Source organism: Salvelinus sp. IW2-2015, linkage group LG6.2 (assembly GCF_002910315.2).
Source record: "Salvelinus sp. IW2-2015 linkage group LG6.2, ASM291031v2, whole genome shotgun sequence".
Taxonomy (NCBI): Eukaryota; Metazoa; Chordata; class Actinopteri; order Salmoniformes; family Salmonidae; genus Salvelinus; species Salvelinus sp. IW2-2015.
Window position 1 is genome coordinate 7,306,313 of NC_036846.1, and position 18,983 is coordinate 7,325,295.

An 18,983-nucleotide genomic window follows, 5' to 3' on the forward strand; every position below is an offset into this window, starting at 1 on the left:
ACTGCATCTTGCCATCTTTATGTAATACATGTACCACTAGCCACTTTAAACTATGCCACTTTATGTTTACATACCTACAGTACTCATCTCATATGTATATACCGTACTCTATACCATCTACTCACTTGCCTATGCCGTTCTGTACCACCACTCATTCATATATCTTTATGTACATATTCTTTATCCCTTTACACTTGTGTGTGTGTGTAAGGTAGTAGTTGTGGAATTGTTAGGTTAGATTACTTGTTGGTTATTACTGCATTGTCGGAACTAGAAGCACAAGCATTTCGCTACACTCGCATTAACATCTGCTAACCATGTGTATGTGACTAATAAAATTTGATTTGATTTGATTTGAGTGTATAGAAAAATACATAATTTGGCCTGGTAAGTATGTATTTGAACGTGAGCCGGTTCTTTTACATGAACTTTGACAAATGAGCCATTTCATCGAAGAAATTCGGAATGGCATCACTACTTTTTAGCTAGCTAGCTATTTCGGAAATTACTGTCACTGGTCGCTACTTTCGTCCACATTAGATTGGGCAATCCGACCAGTGTGATTTTTTTGGGGGGGCACTCAAACCATCTAACTAATTTACATATCTAGCTAATGTGATGGAGATGTATAACATTTAACTTGGTTCTGGAGCCACACATTTTATGTCCATTCCAGGGTTCAGGTGAGGGGCGTGGCCAATGTCGAACATTTTAGAGACCCTCCTGTTGTTTGCAGTGACAAAATATAGCTGCTTTAAAGACAATTTCCTGCAATTCTACACATTTTTGCAATGAAATATGCTGTTTTAAAGCAATTCTGAAAATGTTTCCATGGGGTTGAGAGAAAATGTTTCAGTTTTAAAGCTAATTTCCTGCAATTCTACACATTTAGCGATGGCATGTGCTTTCTGAGTCACACAAAATCAATGGGGGCCCCATGCCATGACAAAACTCCTGAATGCATAATTTTTTAAATTTTAGATTCTCCCTGACAGTTTGGCTTTTATTTTGGTAATAGTTCTCAAATATGATCTTTTAAAAAAATATATAGGTCCATTATCTTTTCTATATTATTTAGGTCTGGTTTTAAAGCTGCAGTATGTAACTTTTGGGCTATGACCAAATCTACATAGAAAAGTAAGTTATAGATCTGTCATTCTCATTGAAAGCAAGTTCTATGTGCGCTATTTCTATGCTTCCCATCCTTAAGTTTTGTTTTTGCATCTTTTACTTTCGGTTTTGTAAACCAGTTTTAAACAGCTGAAAATGCCATATTTCTGGAAATTAAAAATATATTTCACAGCGGTTTAGATGGTAGAATGATTTTCTACACTTTACTTGCTAGTTTTATCACATAAACTGAGATTAGGTGAACTATTAGAATTTTAGCAACCAGGAAATGGTGGAGCGATTTCTGCATATTTAAAACCAAGAATGTTTATTTATTTTTACTGTTTGGACATAGGTGGCACGAAAAAAACCAATACTTTTCTATGCAGAAAAAACCCTGCATTTGAAAGAACAATAATATATTAATACATATATTAATATATTACAGTCCCTGGTTCGAATCCAGGCTGTATCACATCCGGACGTGATTAGGAGTCCCATAGGGCTGCGTGCAATTGCCCAAGGTTTGCCCGGGGTAGGCCGTCATTGCAAATAAGAATTTGTTCTTAACTGACTTGCCTAGTTAAATAAAAAATAAAGGTCAGCAAGAGTGAACTTCCTTCCTAACAGTGGTGGAAAAAGTACACCATTTTCATACTTGAGTAAAGGTAGAGACGCCTTCATAGAAAACTACTCAAGTGAAAGTCACCCAGTGAAATACTACTTGAGTAAAAGTCTAAACGTATTTGGTTTTAAATATACTTAATTAAGTATCAAAAGCAAAAGTACACATCATTTCACATTCCTTATATTAAGCAAACCAGAAGGCATGATTTTCTTGTTTTTTAAATGTACGGATAGCCAGGGGCACACTCCAAAACTCAGACATAATTTACAAACTAAGCATTTGTGTTTACTGAGTCTGCCAGATAAGAGGCAGTAGGGATGACCAGGGATGTTCTCTTGATAAGTGTGTGAATTGGAACATTTTCCTGTCCTCCTAAGCACTCAACATGTAACGAGTAATTTTGGGTGTCAGGGAAAAATGTATGGAGTAAAAGTACATTATTTTCTGTAGGAATGTAGTGAAGTAAAAGTTGTCAAAAATATAAATAGTAAAGTACAGATACCCCCCAAAAACGACTTAAGTAGTACTTTAAAGTATTTTTTACTTTACGCCACTGCTTCGTTTTTTGAATGAGAACTGAAAGTTAAGTGTTTTCCCTGACATGTTGTCCTGTTGTCCAGCCCGTGGAGGTTGGTAAACCCAACTGGTCAAGGTCAGATTCAGATTCATCCCTTGGGTCAGAAGAGAGAGAGGGAGAGAGCCAAATTGATTCATGTGATGAGTCACAATAATCAAATACATGGCCTCACTTGTTATAACTAAAGAGAATTAGTTTAAAAATGCTCTGTAATAATATCCATTTCACAACGCTTTGTAATAGGCTACCGCACATTTTCAAACCTCTGACACAGCCTTGTCCAGAGCTGAGTAAATATCAAGTAGTAGTTAGTTACAACATTGCATCATTCAGCTGTATCCTAGCCAGGATAGGGTTGTACAGTAGTCTGCAATATAGGTACTGCAGGAAATAAAATTGGTTTGTGTTTCTCCCTTTCTCACTCTTTCTTCCACACACACAAACCGTACACACTGTGATATGATAGGGGCCGCCAGTTGTTTGTTAACCTAAAATGAGCTGTTTCTTTGTCCTCCTACTTGTTTGCAAGCCTCAGCTCCCAGGACTGTGCTAGTCGATTAATCATTCAGTTGAGTGTCAACCGGTCTTTCAGTCAAGTGTTGAATTAATTTGTTGAACGGTGAAGTTAAATCAAAGGCAAGGGGATAGAATTTAGACGTTTTATTTTTGAGTAGTGAAACATCAAGAAAATGTCTGCATTTCCTACACCACGACGGTCACCCTTCTCCTCTTTCTAACGACTAACGACCCACTCAAGACCAAGGGGAAGGAAGGAGTGATAACAGCACATGGAGGGGGAAAAGAGGTGGGAAATCTTGTGAGGTGAGAGATAGGCAGAGGAGGGAAAGTAAGAGACAGACTTATATAACTCAGTTTGCACACCACGTGACATGTTTCTATAATTTCTCATGCACATGCTACCACTAGCGCACAGAGGTTACTTCAGGCACACACGGAGATACATCTCGTTCTTATCTAATATAGCACAGAGATGAGCTTTTCCAGGCCTTTTGTCTGTAGTCCTACCGGTATGTCTGGAGGGGATTCTCTGGAAGTCCAATTTATGTGCTGTAGATACTAGGACTAGGTCCTATACTTAGCTGGTACATACCATCAATCAATCAAATGTATTTATAAAGCCCTTTTTACATCAGCCGATGTCACAAAGTGCTGTACAGAAACCCAGCCTAAAACCCCAAACAGCAAGCAATGGAGATGTAGAAGCACGGTGGCTAGGAAAAACTCCCTAGAAAGGTCAGAACCTAGGAAGAAACCTAGAGAGGAACCAGGCTCTGAGGGGTGGCCAGTCCTCTTCTGGCTGTGCCGGATGGAGATTATAACAGAACATGGCCAAGATGTTTAAACGTTCATGGATTACCTGCAGGGTCAGATACTAATAATCACAGTGGTTGTAGAGGGTGCAACAGGTCTGCACCTCAGGAGTAAATGTCAGTTGGCTTTTCATAGCCGATCATTCAGAGTTAGAGACAGCAGGTGCGGTAGAGAGAGGGTCCAAAACAGCAGGTCCGGGACTAGGTAGCACATCCAGTGAACAGGTCAGGGTTCCATAGCCGCAGGCAGAACAGTTGAAACTGGAGCAGCAGCATGACCAGGTGGACTGGGGACAGCAAGGAGTCATCAGGCCAGGTAGTCCTGAGTCATGGTCCTAGGACTCAGGTCCTCCGAGAGAAGAGCGAGAGAAAGAAAGAGAATTAGAGAGAGCATACTTAAATTCACACAGGACACCGGATGAGACAGGAGAAATACTCCAGATATAACAGACTGACCCTAGCCCCCCGACACATAAACTAATACTGGAGGTTGAGACAGGAGGGGTCGGGAGACACTGTGGCCCTGTCCGATGACAGGGCCACAGACAGGGCCATACAGGCTGGATATAACCCCACCCATTTTGCCAAAGCACAGCCCCCACACCACTAGAGGGCTATCAACAGACCACCAACCTACTACCCAATTTAAAGGCAATGCTACCAAATACTAATTGAGTGTATGTAAACTTCTGAACCACTGGGAATGTGATGAAAGAAATAAAAGCTGAAATAAATAATTCTCTCTACTATTATTCTGACATTACAATAAAGTGGTGATCCTAACTGACCTAAAACAGGGAATTTTTACTAGGATTAAATGTCAGGAATTGTGAAAAACTGAGTTCAAATGTATTTGGCTAAAGTGTACGTAAACTTCCGACTTCAACTGTATGTACGGCAGCACCATTGTTGTTTGTGGAGTGTTATTGTCGCTGCCAGTCAATGTCTTCTATTCCCTCGGAATCACAGATAGAACACATTTACAGACATAAGTTGCTAAGTGCCTGTAAAGATGTTACTCATTGTTGAGAGGGTTAAGGGAGCCGTGTGTGTGATTGTGTGTCCAGCATGGGGTGTCAGTTACAAGAGAAATCCCCCTCTTCAGATACTTTCTTGGCACAAAGGAGTGCGCTGGACTATGCCTAATCCCATTACACACAGTCACACACACTCCCTCTCTTTCTCCCCCCGACACACACACTTTTCTCTCTCAGCCATCTCTCAATAAAACACTCTCTGTCTGTCCTTCACACACATGCCCGGACTACACAGTCACAGACAGGACCCCCTCATAAAGTCTGTTGAATGGATATCCTGTTCACGTCTGTCCACCCCCCCCCCCCACCCCCCCCACCCCCCACTTAGGCTAACTCAAGTCCACTGACAGACACCACCCCTCACTCTTTCCCCCCCCCACTTCCCCCTCTTTCACTGCACTGTCGTTTTCTCTCTCAGCTGCTCGCTTAGTCCTTTTTTACAAGTTTGTTAAGGTGATCATGACCGGACAGTAGGCTATTTGATATTGGCTGTTGGTCATGTCAGAGACTGAGGTCACCTGTCTTCTGTTGTGTGTGTATGTGTGTGGTAGAGGCAGACTGGTGTCTCCTCCTGGTTTGAACTAAAACTGCTACTCTGAAAAAGGACCAGGGGGTTTGGTGGTTGATGTTCCATGACCTAGTTTGGTCAGAGCTGTTCTGTTTTTTGAACTCTTTCTGATTCCAGGGAGGTGACTCACTGGATCCTAGCCAGTGTCCCCTTGTCAAAGTAACATGCTGGCCTATAGCTGGAAATGTGTAGTCTAATACTGTACTGTTGGCTGTAACATCTACATGTATTGATTAAACTCTCTCTCTCTCCACTTTTCTACTTTCTCACACACTCTCTCTCTCTGCATTCTTTCTCTCTCAGAGCAGCAATGGCGCCCTCTCTCCTCCAGGCCTATAGTAGGCGCTGGTGGATGGCTGTGACGGCGGTGTTGGAGAACCTGCTGTGTTCTGCCGTGCTGCTGGGATGGGGCTCCCTCCTCCTCATGCTGAAGGGCGAGGGCTTCTACTCACACCTCTGCTCAGGTAGGATACACACCAGGGTTTCTGTTAGCTGGTAATAGCCGGCTTTTGGCCGATTTAAAAAAAATCAAACGCTAATAAATATAATTGCAGCCAGCCAATTGTCTGGGAAAAAATCCCATTGAGAAATAATGCATTTTAGCCTATTGATTCAGATACCAGTGGGTGTAGCGCAAGAGCTGCTGATACAGCTTAAACAGATGTCTGTTGCTGCTGGAGGGAAACATGCGCTTTAATAAGCCCAATCATTGTGCAACGATTCTAAAGGCAATCACATGTATAAAAAAACGTTTTTAAACGATGGCCATGATTAAAAAGAGCTACCATTTCTTAACTGGTAATTGAAGCGTGCTTCCCATTCGCCATTCAAGTGCATAGGCAACTAGGCAGGCTTCACTGTGTTACACACCACTTTGCAATGAGCTACAGGCAGTATGTATTTAGAAAACATAAACTTAATTGTTTGAAACCTGAACGTTTTACTACATATTATGAGGCATGTCTTACCTTGCTTCAAAGTAGCCTAGCCAAACGCCAACCAAACTGTGCAAGAGCAATTATTTTATAGACTTAGTGGCCGGGGGCTTTAATGCAGGGAAACTAAAATCCGTTTAACCCAATTTCTACCAGCATGTTAAATGTGCAACCAGAGGGGGAAAAAACTCGAGACCACCTTTACTCCACACACACAGACGCATACTAAGCTCTCCCTCACCCTCCATTTGGTAAATCCGACCATAATTCTATCCTCCTGATTCCTGCTTACAAACAAAAACTAAAGCAGGAAGCACCAGTGACTCGGTCAATAAAAAAGTGGTCAGATGAAGCAGATGCTAAGCTACAGGACTGTTTTGCTAGCACAGACTGGAATTTGTTCCGGGATTCTTACGATTGCATTGAGGAGTACACCACATCAGTCACTGGCTTCATCAATAAGTGCATCGATGACGTCGTCCCCACAGTGACTGTACGTACATACCCCAACCAGAAGCCATGGATTACAGGCAACATCCGCACTGAGCTAAAGGGTAGAACTGCTGTTTTCAAGGTGCCGGACTCTAACCCAGAAGCTTATAAGAAATCCATGCCCTCAGACAAGCCATCAAACAGGCAAAGCGTCGCAGGACTAAGATTCAATCATACTACACCAGCTCCGACACTCATCGAATGTGGCAGGGCTTGCAAACTATTACAGACTAAAAAGGGAAGCACAGCTGCGAGCTGCCCAGTGACACGAGCCTGCCAGACAAGCTAAATTACTTCTATGCTCGCTTCGAGGCAAGTAACACTGAAACATGCATGAGAGCATCAGCTGTTCCGAACGACTGTGTGATTACACTCTCCGTAGCCGATGTGAGTAAGACCTTTAAACAGGTCAACATTCACAAGGCAGCAGGGCCAGACGGATTACCAGGACGTGTACTCCGAGCATGCGCTGACTAACTGGCAAGTGTCTTCACTGACATTTTCAACCTCTACCTGTCTGAGTCTGTAATACCAACATGTTTCAAGCATACCACCAGAGTCCATGTGCCCAAGAACACTAAAGTAACCTGCCTAAATGACTGCCGACCCGTAGCACTCACGTCTGTAGCCATGAAGTGCTTTGAAAGGCTGGTCAACACCATTATCCCAGAAACCCTAGGCCTAGACACACTCCAATTTGCATACCGCCCCAACAGATCCACAGATGATGCAATCTCTGCTGCACTCCACACTACCCTTTCCCACCTGTACAAAAAGGAACACCTATGTGAAAATGCTATTCATTGACTACAGCTCAGCGTTCAACACCATAGTGCCCTCAAAGCTCATCACTAAGCTAAATACCGTGGGACTAAACACCTCCCTCTGCAACTGTATCCTGGACTTCCTGACGGGCCGCCCCCAGGTGGTAAGGGTAGATAACAACACATCCACCACGCTAATCCTCAACACGGGGGCCCCTCAGGGGTGCGTGCTCAGTCCCCTCCTGTACTCCCTGTTTACTCATGACTGCATGGCCAGGCACGACTCCAACATCATCATTAAGTTTGCTGATGACACGACAGTGGTAGGCCTGATCACGGACAACGATGAGACGGCCTAAAGGGAGGAGCTCAGAGACCTGGCCGTGTGGTGCCAGGACAACAACCTCTCCCTCAACGTGATCAAGACAAAGGAGATGATTGTGGACTACAGGAAAAGGAGGACCGAGCACGCACCCATTCTCATCAACGGGCCTGTAGTGGAGCAGGTTGAGAGATTCAAGTGCCTTGGTGTCCACATCACCAGCAAACTATCATGGTCCAAGCACACCAAGACAGTCGTGAAGAGGGCACGACAAAACCAATTCCCCCTCAGTGGGTGGACGCCCTAATCAGGTTACGCAACCAATAGATACATTTCTTAAATGACGGGTAAATTAAAATGTTGCCAGTCAAATGTCCAGCGCCACATTTTCCTAACGGAAACCCAGACCAACAAACTGTCAGGGGTGTGTATGAGAGGCGAAGTCAGGTGCAGGAGAGCAGTGTAATAAACAGGCACACTTAAATTCCGTTCCAAAAATGACAGCACATAAGAACAATAACGTGCCAAAAATACGGAACATATCAAAAGTATAGCGCCTGACAAAATCCACATAACAATAAACAATTACACACAAAGACATGATGGGAAACAGAGGGCTAAATATATGTAGATTGATTGGGGAATGAAAACCAGGTGTGTATGGAACAAGACAAAACAAATGGACATATGAAAAATGGAGCGCCGGTGACGTCGAACGCCGCCCGAACAAGGAGAGGAGCCGACTTCGACGGAAGTTGTGACATAAACACACACTATCAGAGGAGGAAGACTTACATACACAGAGGAGGAAGACATCCAGTGCATTCAAAGTATTCAGACCCCTTGACTTTTTCCACATTTTGTTATGTTACAGCCTTATTCTAAAATTGATTAAATTGTTTTCCCCCCTTATCAATCTACACGCAATACCCCATATTGGTAAAGCAAAGACAGGTTTTTAGATATGTTTGCAAATGTATTACAAATAAAAAACTGAAATTTCACATTTACATAAGTATTCAAGCCCTTTACTCAGTAGTTTAAAGCACCTTTGGCAGTGATTACAGCCTCAAGTCTTCTTGGGTAGATACTACAAGCTTGGCACATCTGTATTTGGGGAGTTTCTCCCATTCTTCTCTGTATATCCTCTCAAGCTCTGTCAGTTTGGACAGATATTTGGGTTCAAGTGGCTGGGCCACTCAAGAACATTCTTGAGGGCTTGTCCCAAAGCCACACCTGCGTTGGTTTGGCTGTGTGCTTAGGGTTGTTGTCCTATTGGAAGGTGAACCTTCGGCCAAGTCTGAGGTCTTGAGCGCTCTGGAGAAGGTTTTCATCAAGGATCTCTCTGTACTTTGCTCTGTTCATCTTTCCCTCGATCCTGTCTCCTAGTCTCCATGTCCTTGCCGCTGAAGCAGCATGATGCTGCCACCACCATGCTTCACCGTAGGGATGGTGCCAGGTTTCCTCCAGACTTGACGCTTGGCATTCAGGCCAAAGAATTCAATCTAGGTTTCATCACACCAGAGAATCTTGTTTCTCATGGTCTAAGAGTCTTTAGGTGCCTTTTGGCAAACTCCAAGCGTGCTGTCATGTACCTTTTACTGACAAGTGGCTTCCGTCTGGCCACTCTACCATAAAGGCCTGATTGGTGGAGTGCTGCAGAGATGGTTGTCCTTCTGGAATGTCCAATCAATTGAATTTACCACAGATGAACTCCAATCAATTTGTAGAAACATCTCAAGGATGATCAATGGAAACAGGATGCACCTGAGCTCAGTTTCAAGTCTCATAGCAAAGGGTCTGAATACTTATGTAAGTAAGTTATTTATTTATTTAAAAAATCTACACACAATACCCCATAATGACAAAGTGAAAACAGGTTTTTGTGTATTAATGAGAAGAAGAAAAAATGTATCAATTTTAGAATAAGGCTGTAACAAAATGTGGAAAAAGTCAAGGGGTCTGAATATTTTCCGAATGCATGCCACAGGAGGTTGGTGGCACCTCAATTGGGCCGGACGGGCTCGTGGTAATGGCTGGAGCGGAATGGTATCAAATACATCAAACACATGATTTGATGCCGCTCCATTCCAGACATTATTATGAGCCGTCCTCACATCAGCAGCCTCCACTAATGCATGCTGTTCCTCATGCACGCACACACACTCTTCCTCAGAATACACTGCTATCAGGGATGAGCGGTAACCTTTGCATCTCTCCCATAGAGAACGACACGATGGCCCACTTGCTGGCGATGGGCAACCTGACTTCCTGGGAGAGTGGTATCTGGGTGAGCTGTGTGGACCAGGAGGAAATGCTCAACCTGGGCTTCACCATCGGCTCCTTCCTCCTCAGCGCTGCCACCCTGCCCCTGGGCATCCTCATGGACAAGTACGGCCCGCGCCCACTACGCCTCCTCGGCAGGTAATTATATAACATTATAAACTGAGTGGTTCCAGCCCTGAATGCTGATTGGCTGACAGCCGTAGTATATCAGACCGAATATCACGGGTATGACAAAACACTTTGTTTTCCTGCTCTAATTACGTTGGTAACCAGTTTATAATAGCAATAAGGCACCTCGGGGGTTTGTGGTATATCGCCAATATACCACGGCTAACGCTGTATCCAGGTACTCCACGTTGCGTTGTTCCCTATGAACAGCCCTTAGTCATGGTATATTGGCCATATACCACACCCCTTCGTGCCTTATTGGTTAATTAACTAGTGGTTAGTACCAATAGTGATAATTCAATATGATATCGATATCATTTGATATTCATATGAGCAAGGCATATCGGGATATCCGTTTATCCTTGGTGTTAACGTACACTATTCTGTAAAAGAGTATACGTTACTGTTGGGGTGGCGGAGGTCTCCGGAGGCCTAAACTACCCACCAGTTTGAATACAATGGGAAGCCCGTTGATGGCCCATCAGCAGGCAGTTAAGTATGCTAAAATATAAATGTAAAATGTCTCGAGGTTAGAGAAGCTGGCCAGTAACCAGAGGGTTGCCGGCTCGAACCCCGAGTTGCCTGCTGTGAAATCTGCAGGGGGTGAGCCGGCAGCCGGAGGATTACCGGGTTCAATATCTTGTATACTATCTAATGCTGTTTACCCCTAAGTGCTCCAGGGCCACTGCTGGGCAATAAAGCAAGTATTGTATGGTATTGTTCCTGCAAGCACAAGAGCCTTTCACAGGCTCTCAATTTAGCATACCTACTGCCTGCTGATGAGCCATCAACAGACTTCCCATTGTATTCAAACTGTTTGGGTAGGTTAGGCCCCCGGAACATTCACACCTGGCCCAATGGGCAATCAGCAAGCAGTTGTCAGATCTTTGCAAAGCCATGAAAGTTATTCATTCAAACGAGATTTTCCATATCAGTGGCCATCATGAATATTAACGATTGTCGAAACTAGTCATATAGCTCTAATTGAATAGTTTTTCCCACCAAAGTACTTTCGCTGTATCGACATTTTCACATTTACATTTGAGTAATTTAGCAGACGCTCTTATCCAGAGGAACAGGAGCAATTATGGTTAAGTGCCTTGCTCAAGGGCACATCGACAGATGTTTCACCTAGTGAGCTCAGGGATTCAAACCAGCAACCTTTTAGTTACTGGCTCAACACTCTTAACCGCTAGGCAGTCCCCCCAAAAATTGGAATGGGAAATAGTGGTAAAGCCCAAAAAGTTAATGTCAGACTGCTTAAAGGCAGAGGAAGTCAGATTATGCCAGATCACACACCCAGGGCGGGTGGAGGGGCATTTAGTCTTTTGTGTCTCCTCAGTGAACATGGGTGGGGCTGTGTTTGTCTTTTTGTGTGTGTGTGTGTGTTTAAGGGAGTGGTTCTCAACTGATTTTGCCTTGGGACCCAAATTGAACCAGGTTGTCTCAGTAGCGATCCAATATTCGCATTGCAATTTTTTGGGCCAAAAAGCAGTCTGGAAAACTATTTTTAATGCTTTATTGATATTTATTGTACCAATTATATGACAAGGGAACAACAGTCACACCTTTTTCATTGTCAATAATTCCATTTTGCCCATATTCTCGATGAAGAATGTTCATCAAATCTGCTAAATAGCACTGCTAATAACTCTATATTGAAAATACTGTGATTGAAATATAGGTTCATTATCATTTCTACACACTTTATACCTGGTTTGAGTCATTTAAATTCAGACTGGAGTATTCACCACCCATTCAAAACCTCCCACCAGTTGAGAATCGCTGGTTTAAAGTACACGTGTCAATGTGTTTCCGTATGTGTGTGTTTTAGGTTTACCATAGTGGAGGTATGAGTAATGATGAATGTGTGACAGACAAAAGAGGTGTGTGAATGCTGTAATGACAGACACATGGCTCGAGGAGAACCTCTGCCTCGTTGGAATCTCTTCCGGCAAAAAACGGAGAGAAAAAAGCAAATAGAGAGAGAGAGATTTGACTAGTACACCGCTCTCATCTCCCTCCTTGTCTTGAAATGTACTGTTGTTATTTGCTAATGAATGTATAATAATGTATTTTTTAGGTCTGGATGTCCATCTAAAAATGAAACTTCCTTTTTTGCAGTTTTTGTTTTGGTCTCTCTTGTGCCATGATGTCAATATCAGCGTACGATCCTCATCGTAAGTGACAGACATTATCCCCACCACAGGCACGCACAAACACAGACACACACACACACTGCCACTTGTCGATACCTGTAGACCAGGAGTCTCCAACAGGTCGAGCACAAGCTACCTGTAGCTCACAGCCCACATATGAGTAGCTCGCCAATCAATTCTGAAAGTACATGCATTTTTTTCACGAGTTCCATCGCAAACTGTCATAAACATAAAGCTCCCAGCTACTATCCAATCAAAGCAATATTGACATTATCCCACCCCCGGTTAGCCACAATATCTGCCAATTAATTTCCGCCAATATTGCCCCCGTCTGTCTGTTTGGTGTGCGTGTTAGTCTATTTTGTGTGTAGCCAGTTAGTGATGCTAATGATAACCGTCTTGTGGGTAGACAGAAAGCCATTCCCCCCAAAACATTTTCAATTAAAGGGAAAATCTACTCAAATTATATTTTGCTATTTTTTCATTAGTCCACTGTTGATACTGTCCCAAAATGTTTTCCATGTCAGCAGTCAAGTTTTCAACATACTGGACTTTCAAGAACCAAAGTGTCACCGGGGTGAACTTTCCCTTTAAATGTTAACAGAAAAATAGGCTTACCTGACAGAACTACATTATTTGTATCAATTGAGTGGCGATTTGTTTGCAAACTCTGCCATGACGTGCTGCAGCAGTAGGCCTAACAGGAGAAACATGGCTAGACCGACACATTCCTCTGTTGCTAGATGCGCAATGAGCAATTACACAAAATAAATTCAATTTGTTCGTTTTTTCCCCCAGACCTCACAAATAGTCTTCTGATGTGATTTAAGCATGGGCATGGACTCAGAACAAAGAAAATAAAACAGAGAACTGAATTCAGGAAAATATAAAACATTATTTTATGTGGACCCCTTAGAGTTTGTTTATTAACCATTATTTTACCAAGTATGTTAACAGAAAACACATCTCTTGTACACCAAGGACCCAGGGAAGAGTAGCAGGGTAGAGGAGAAGAGAAGAACTTGCCTATTTGAAAGCTATAACAAAAAAATGTGTAGCTTGCGACATGTTAGATTTTGTAAAAGTAGCTCTCATGCTAGAATAGTTTGGAGACCCCTGCTGTGGACTATACACTTCTTCATACACCTAGTCAACAGTGTTTAAAGAAATAATCGACTTCAAAACGATATGTTGGTATTTGTTTCATTGGTCCACATTAGCCCCAAAATGTTTTGCATGTCAGCAATCAAGTTTTCAAGAAATGTGACTTTTAAGAAGCAAAGTGTAACTTGCAAAACGCGTCATCATCATGATGTGTCACATTACTTGAAAATTGTATATATTTAAAACACACTCACATGCGAAACATTTTGTGACTGTACCAACAGTGGACTAATGAAAAAATACCAAAATATAGTTTTTTTTTGTGGATTATTTCTTTACCTCCTCTATCTCCTTTTCTCTCTCCAGAGCTCTCTGCTCTCATCTTTCTGGCCCTCTCCTTCAACGGCTTCGGAGGAATCTGCTTGACCTTCACCTCCCTTACGGTGAGACACACACACACACACACACACACACACACACACACACACACACACACACACACACACACACACACACACACACACACACACACACACACACACACACACACACACACACACAGAGACTAGTGACACCTCCAGTCCATCTGGTCTAAGTTTGTCCAATGCACCAGTCAATATTTGCTCTATTCAAGTCGTTGATAAAACAGCAAATCCTCACATCTGTTTACCTCGGATCAAAAAAGCAGCAAACACTGTTGTCCTTGAAGACCTCGATTACTGGATGTTGGCTTCCCATATCACTGAAAAACCAATATCATTCAGTTTTGTCCTGCTTGTATGATGAGCCAACAAGGTGTTTTTGCGGCACAGAGGAATTTCCCAGTATTGATTGAGTAATATGGGGTGGTTAGCTGTCACGCCCTGACCTTAGAGAGCTTTTTTTATTCTCTATTTGGTTAGGTCAGGGTGTGACTTGGGTGGGCAAATCTATGTTTCTATTTCTTTGTTGGCCTAGTATGGTTCCCAATCAGAGGCAGCTGTTTATCGTTGTCTCTGATTGGGGATCATACTTAGGCAGCCCTTTTTCCCACCTTAGATTGTGGGATCTTGTTTTTGCACAGTTGCTGTCTAGCCCTGCAGAACTTTACGTTCGTTTTTATATTTTGTTGTTTTGTGTGTGTTTTCAGTATTAAATATCATGAACACTTTCCACGCTGCGCTTTGGTCTCATTCTCTAAACGAGCGTAACATTAGCGTCATAGACCTGAGAGGACAGAGTGTTGTTTCTGGGAGGTAGTTGTTTGCGTGTGTGTGCACGTCATATGACATGAGGTACCTTGCCTGTGTTAGTCTGGGGCCACCTGTGTGTGTGTTATAATTACTGTACAGTAGGCCTGTGTTACCATACACTACCGTTCAAATGTTTGGGGTCACTTAGAAATGTCCTTATTTTTGAAAGAAAAGCTAAAAAATTTGACCAGTGAAATAACATGAAATTGATCAGAAATACAGTGTAGACATTGTTAATGTTGTAAATGACTATTGCAGCTGGAAACGGCTGATTTTTAATGGAATATCTACATAGGCGTACAGAGGCCCATTATCAGCAACCATCACTCCTGTGTTCCAATGGCACGTTGTGTTAACTAATCCTAGTTTATCATTTTGAAAGGCTAATTGATCATTAGAAAACCCTTTTGCGATTATGTTAGCTCAGCTACAAACTGTTGTTCTGATTAAAGAAGCAATAAAACTGTCTTTCTTTAGACTAGTTGAGTATCTGGAGCATCAGCATTTGTGGGTTTGATTACAGGCTCAAAATGGCCAGAAAGAAAGAACTTTCTTCTGAAACTCGTCAGTATATTCTTGTTCTGAGAAATGAAGGCTATTCCATGCGAGAAATTGCCAAGAAACTGAAGATCTCATACAACGCTGTGTACTACTCCCTTCACAGAACAGCGCAAACTGTCTCTAAACAGAATAGAAAGAGTGGGAGGCCCCGGTGCACAACTGAGCAAGAGGACAAGTACATTAGAGTGTATAGTTTGAGAAACAGATGCCTCACAAGTCCTCAACTGGCAGCTTCATTAAATAGAACCAGCAAAACACCAGTCTCAGCATCAACAGTGAAGAGGCGTCTCCGGGATGCTGGCCTTCTAGGCAAAGTTGCAAAGAAAAAGCCATATCTCAGACTGGCCAATAAAAATAAAAGATTAAGATGGGCAAAAGAACACAGACACACGCAATGTGATGGTCTGCGGGTGCTTTGGTGGTAAAGTGGGAGATTTGTACAGGGTAAAAGGGATCTTGAAGAAGGAAGGCTATCACTCCATTTTGCAACGCCATGCCATACCCTGTGGATGGTGCTTAATTGGAGCCAATTTCCTCCTACAGCAGGACAATGACCCAAAGCACAGCTCCAAACTATGCAAGAACTATTTAGGGAAGAAGCAGTCAGCTGGTATCCTGTCTATAATGGAGTGGCCAGCACAGTCACCGGATCTCAACCCTATTGAGCTGTTGTGGGAGCAGCTTGACCGTATGGTACGTAAGAAGTGCCCATCAAGCCAATCCAACTTGTGGGATGTGCTTCAGGAAGCATGAGGTGAAATCTCTTCAGATTACCTCAACAAATTGACAACTAGAATGCCAAAGGTCTGCAATGCTGTAATTGCTGCAAATGTCGGATTCTTTGACGAAAGCAAAGTTTGAAGGACACAATTTTTATTTAAATTAAAAATCATTATTTATAACCTTGTCAATGTCTTGACTATATTTCCTATTCATTTTGCAACTAATTTCATGTATGTTTTCATGGACAACAAGGACATTTCTAAGTGACCCCAAACGTTTGAACGGTAGTGTATGTTAGTCACCAACAGGTTTTGAGGGAGGGTAGTTTTTAGTGTTTATGGATGTGAAATTGTTTATGTGGTGTGGGTGTGTGTGGGGGTATTTTGGCGCCTGAGTTGCACATGCCTTTTCCCAGATGGAAATTGTCCCACTTGTGCCTCCACCAATCACAAGTCCTGACTCGTCACACACCCACCTTAACCCAAAACACACAAGGGCACACTCTACCCTCTCTCTACCCCCCCTTCCTCCCTCTCCCTCTTTCCGCAGTTCTTATCTTACTCTCTCTGTTCTAGCTGATATTAGTCAGCTGGAAAATCCGGAACTGCCTCGATCCCCATGTGTGTGTCCTCACACAGAAACCCCAGAAACACTAGGGGAACACATAGACAAAGACCACAACACAGACTGAGAGAGGTCTAGTCAGGTACTGTTGACCTCAGGCAATCCTGTAACCTCTGACCTTTCTCCTGGCTTTAGATGACAGACCAGTTAAGCAACCTCTCTTTGTGTAGCTATATTTACTGTAACACTCAGTCCAAAACATTCACACACCCCTTCAATCACGCTCACAAACGAATACCTGCTGCATGCTGTCACACACATCAAACGACAGTTTGTCCTTTCTCTCTCTGTTGTACTCACAACCCTAGTGCCTCCCACATAGTTTGGCACAAACTCTAATAAAGAGAATGCACACACACTGTTCGGCATGAGGAGTTGTGTCCTCCTGCCACCCCACCCCTTCTCAGTGGCATGTGGCTTTCACAAACACACACACACACACAAACACCAACACACAACAACACCACACACACACACACACCACACACACCACACACACACACACACACACACACACACACACACACACACACACACACACACACACACACACACACACACACAACACACTATCAATCTTTATTGACATTCACTCCTCTCCATTTGTCTCTCTGACCCCGGTCTGTTCCCCAACTGGGCTGGGCTGGGCAGCGTGGACCGGGTTTATAAGGGTGTTGTTAGAACTTATGTCAGCACTGGGGCAAGGACACACCGACGACATAGACAGCCTTCTCTTTCAGGTGGTTGAGTGGCAACACTGCCATGTTGTTGTGGTTGTAAGTTTTAGTCCTGATGAGGAGGTCACTTCAGTTTTGTTTGTTGAACAATCTCTCATTCTATCCTGATGCCATTGTTTTCCTAGTCGAGCCCAGGGGATTGCCATTCAACATTTAACGCTTAGCTCTGTTTTATTGTGAACTTTACAGCACGAAACCTACATTGGATTCAGACCACATATTCTCAGAATCGTGGGTAGATAGATGTCATGTCATGCGGCTTGATTTAGGACATTCAATTTATTTAAAGACATTCAATTGATTTAGGGACATTCAATTTATTTAGGGACATTAGATTTTAGGGAGATTAGATTGTAAAGGTACACTGCTTGCTTGTAAAGTTTCACTTTTCTATTTCAAATGCAGACACCTTGTTCTACCACCTCTCGTCAGAGTTTTGGTTGACAGATACTGTAGATGTTGAAGGGTGATATTGAGTTATGGTTTGCTATACATTTGTGGAATTGGCTTTTTTTGATAGGGTGAAATTGAAATGTTTATTACGAGTAAATATGAAAAGCGTATGCCGGTCAGATGCCGAGCAGTTGCCATACCAGGCGGTTGCATCACTGCCTGGTATGGCAACTGCTCGGCATCCGACTGCAAGGCGCTACAGAGGGTAATGTGTACGGCCCAGTTTATCTCTGGGCCAAGCTTCCTGCCATCCAGGACCTATATATACCAGGCGGTGTCAGAGGAAGGCCTAAAAATGTAACAGTTAATCAAATGGCTTTAACAGTTAATCTCCCCTGACTATTTGCATTCACCCCCCTCCCCTCCCTCTTTTTACGCTGCTGCTACTCATGTTTTTATCTATTCATAGTCATTTTATCCATACTTACATGTACATATTACCTCGACTAACCTCTACCCCCACACATTGACTCGGTACCACTACCCCCTGTATATTTTATTCTAAAATTGATTAAAAAAATACAGTTGAAGTCGGAAGTTTACATACACTTAGGTTGGGGTCATTAAAACTCATTTTTCAACCACTCCACAAATGTCTTGTTAACAAACTATAGTTCTGGCAAGTCGGTTAGGACATCTACTTTGTGCATGACACAAGTCATTTTTCCAACAATTGTTTACAGACAGATTATTTCACTTAACATTCACTGTATCACAATTCCAGTGGGTCAGATGTTTACATACACTAAGTTGACTGTGCCTTTAAACAGCTTGGYAAATTCCAGAAAATGAGGTCATGGCTTTAGAAGCTTCTGATAGGCTAATTGACATCTTTTGAGTTAATTGGAGGTGTACCTGTGGATGTATTTCAAGGCCTACATTCAAACTCAGTGCCTCTTTGCTTGACATCATAGGAAAATCAAAATAAATCAGCCAAGACCTTGTAGATCTTGTAGACCTCCACAAGTCTGGTTCATCCTTGGGAGCAATTTCCAAACGCCTGAAGGTACCACGTTCATCTGTACAAACAATAGTACGCAAGTATAAACACCATGGGACCACGCAGCCGTCATACCGCTATATCGACATAACCTGAAAGGCCGCTCAGCAAGGAAGAAGACAATGCTCCAAAACCGCCATAAAAAAGCAAGACTATGGTTTACAACTGCACA

At 42.9% G+C, this 18,983-nt stretch overlaps 1 protein-coding gene across 1 annotated transcript in view; it reads left to right on the forward strand.

Annotated features, from left to right (window-relative positions):
• Positions 1-18,983, forward strand: part of LOC111965748 (large neutral amino acids transporter small subunit 3-like) — a 38,046-nt gene that overhangs the window by 6,408 nt on the left and 12,655 nt on the right. The window contains exons 2-5 of the mRNA XM_023990020.2: positions 5,555-5,715; positions 9,990-10,188; positions 12,343-12,398; positions 13,848-13,924. Coding sequence (XP_023845788.1) covers positions 5,562-5,715; positions 9,990-10,188; positions 12,343-12,398; positions 13,848-13,924 — 486 coding nt within the window. The 5' untranslated portion in view covers positions 5,555-5,561. The remainder of the gene's footprint in view (positions 1-5,554; positions 5,716-9,989; positions 10,189-12,342; positions 12,399-13,847; positions 13,925-18,983) is intronic.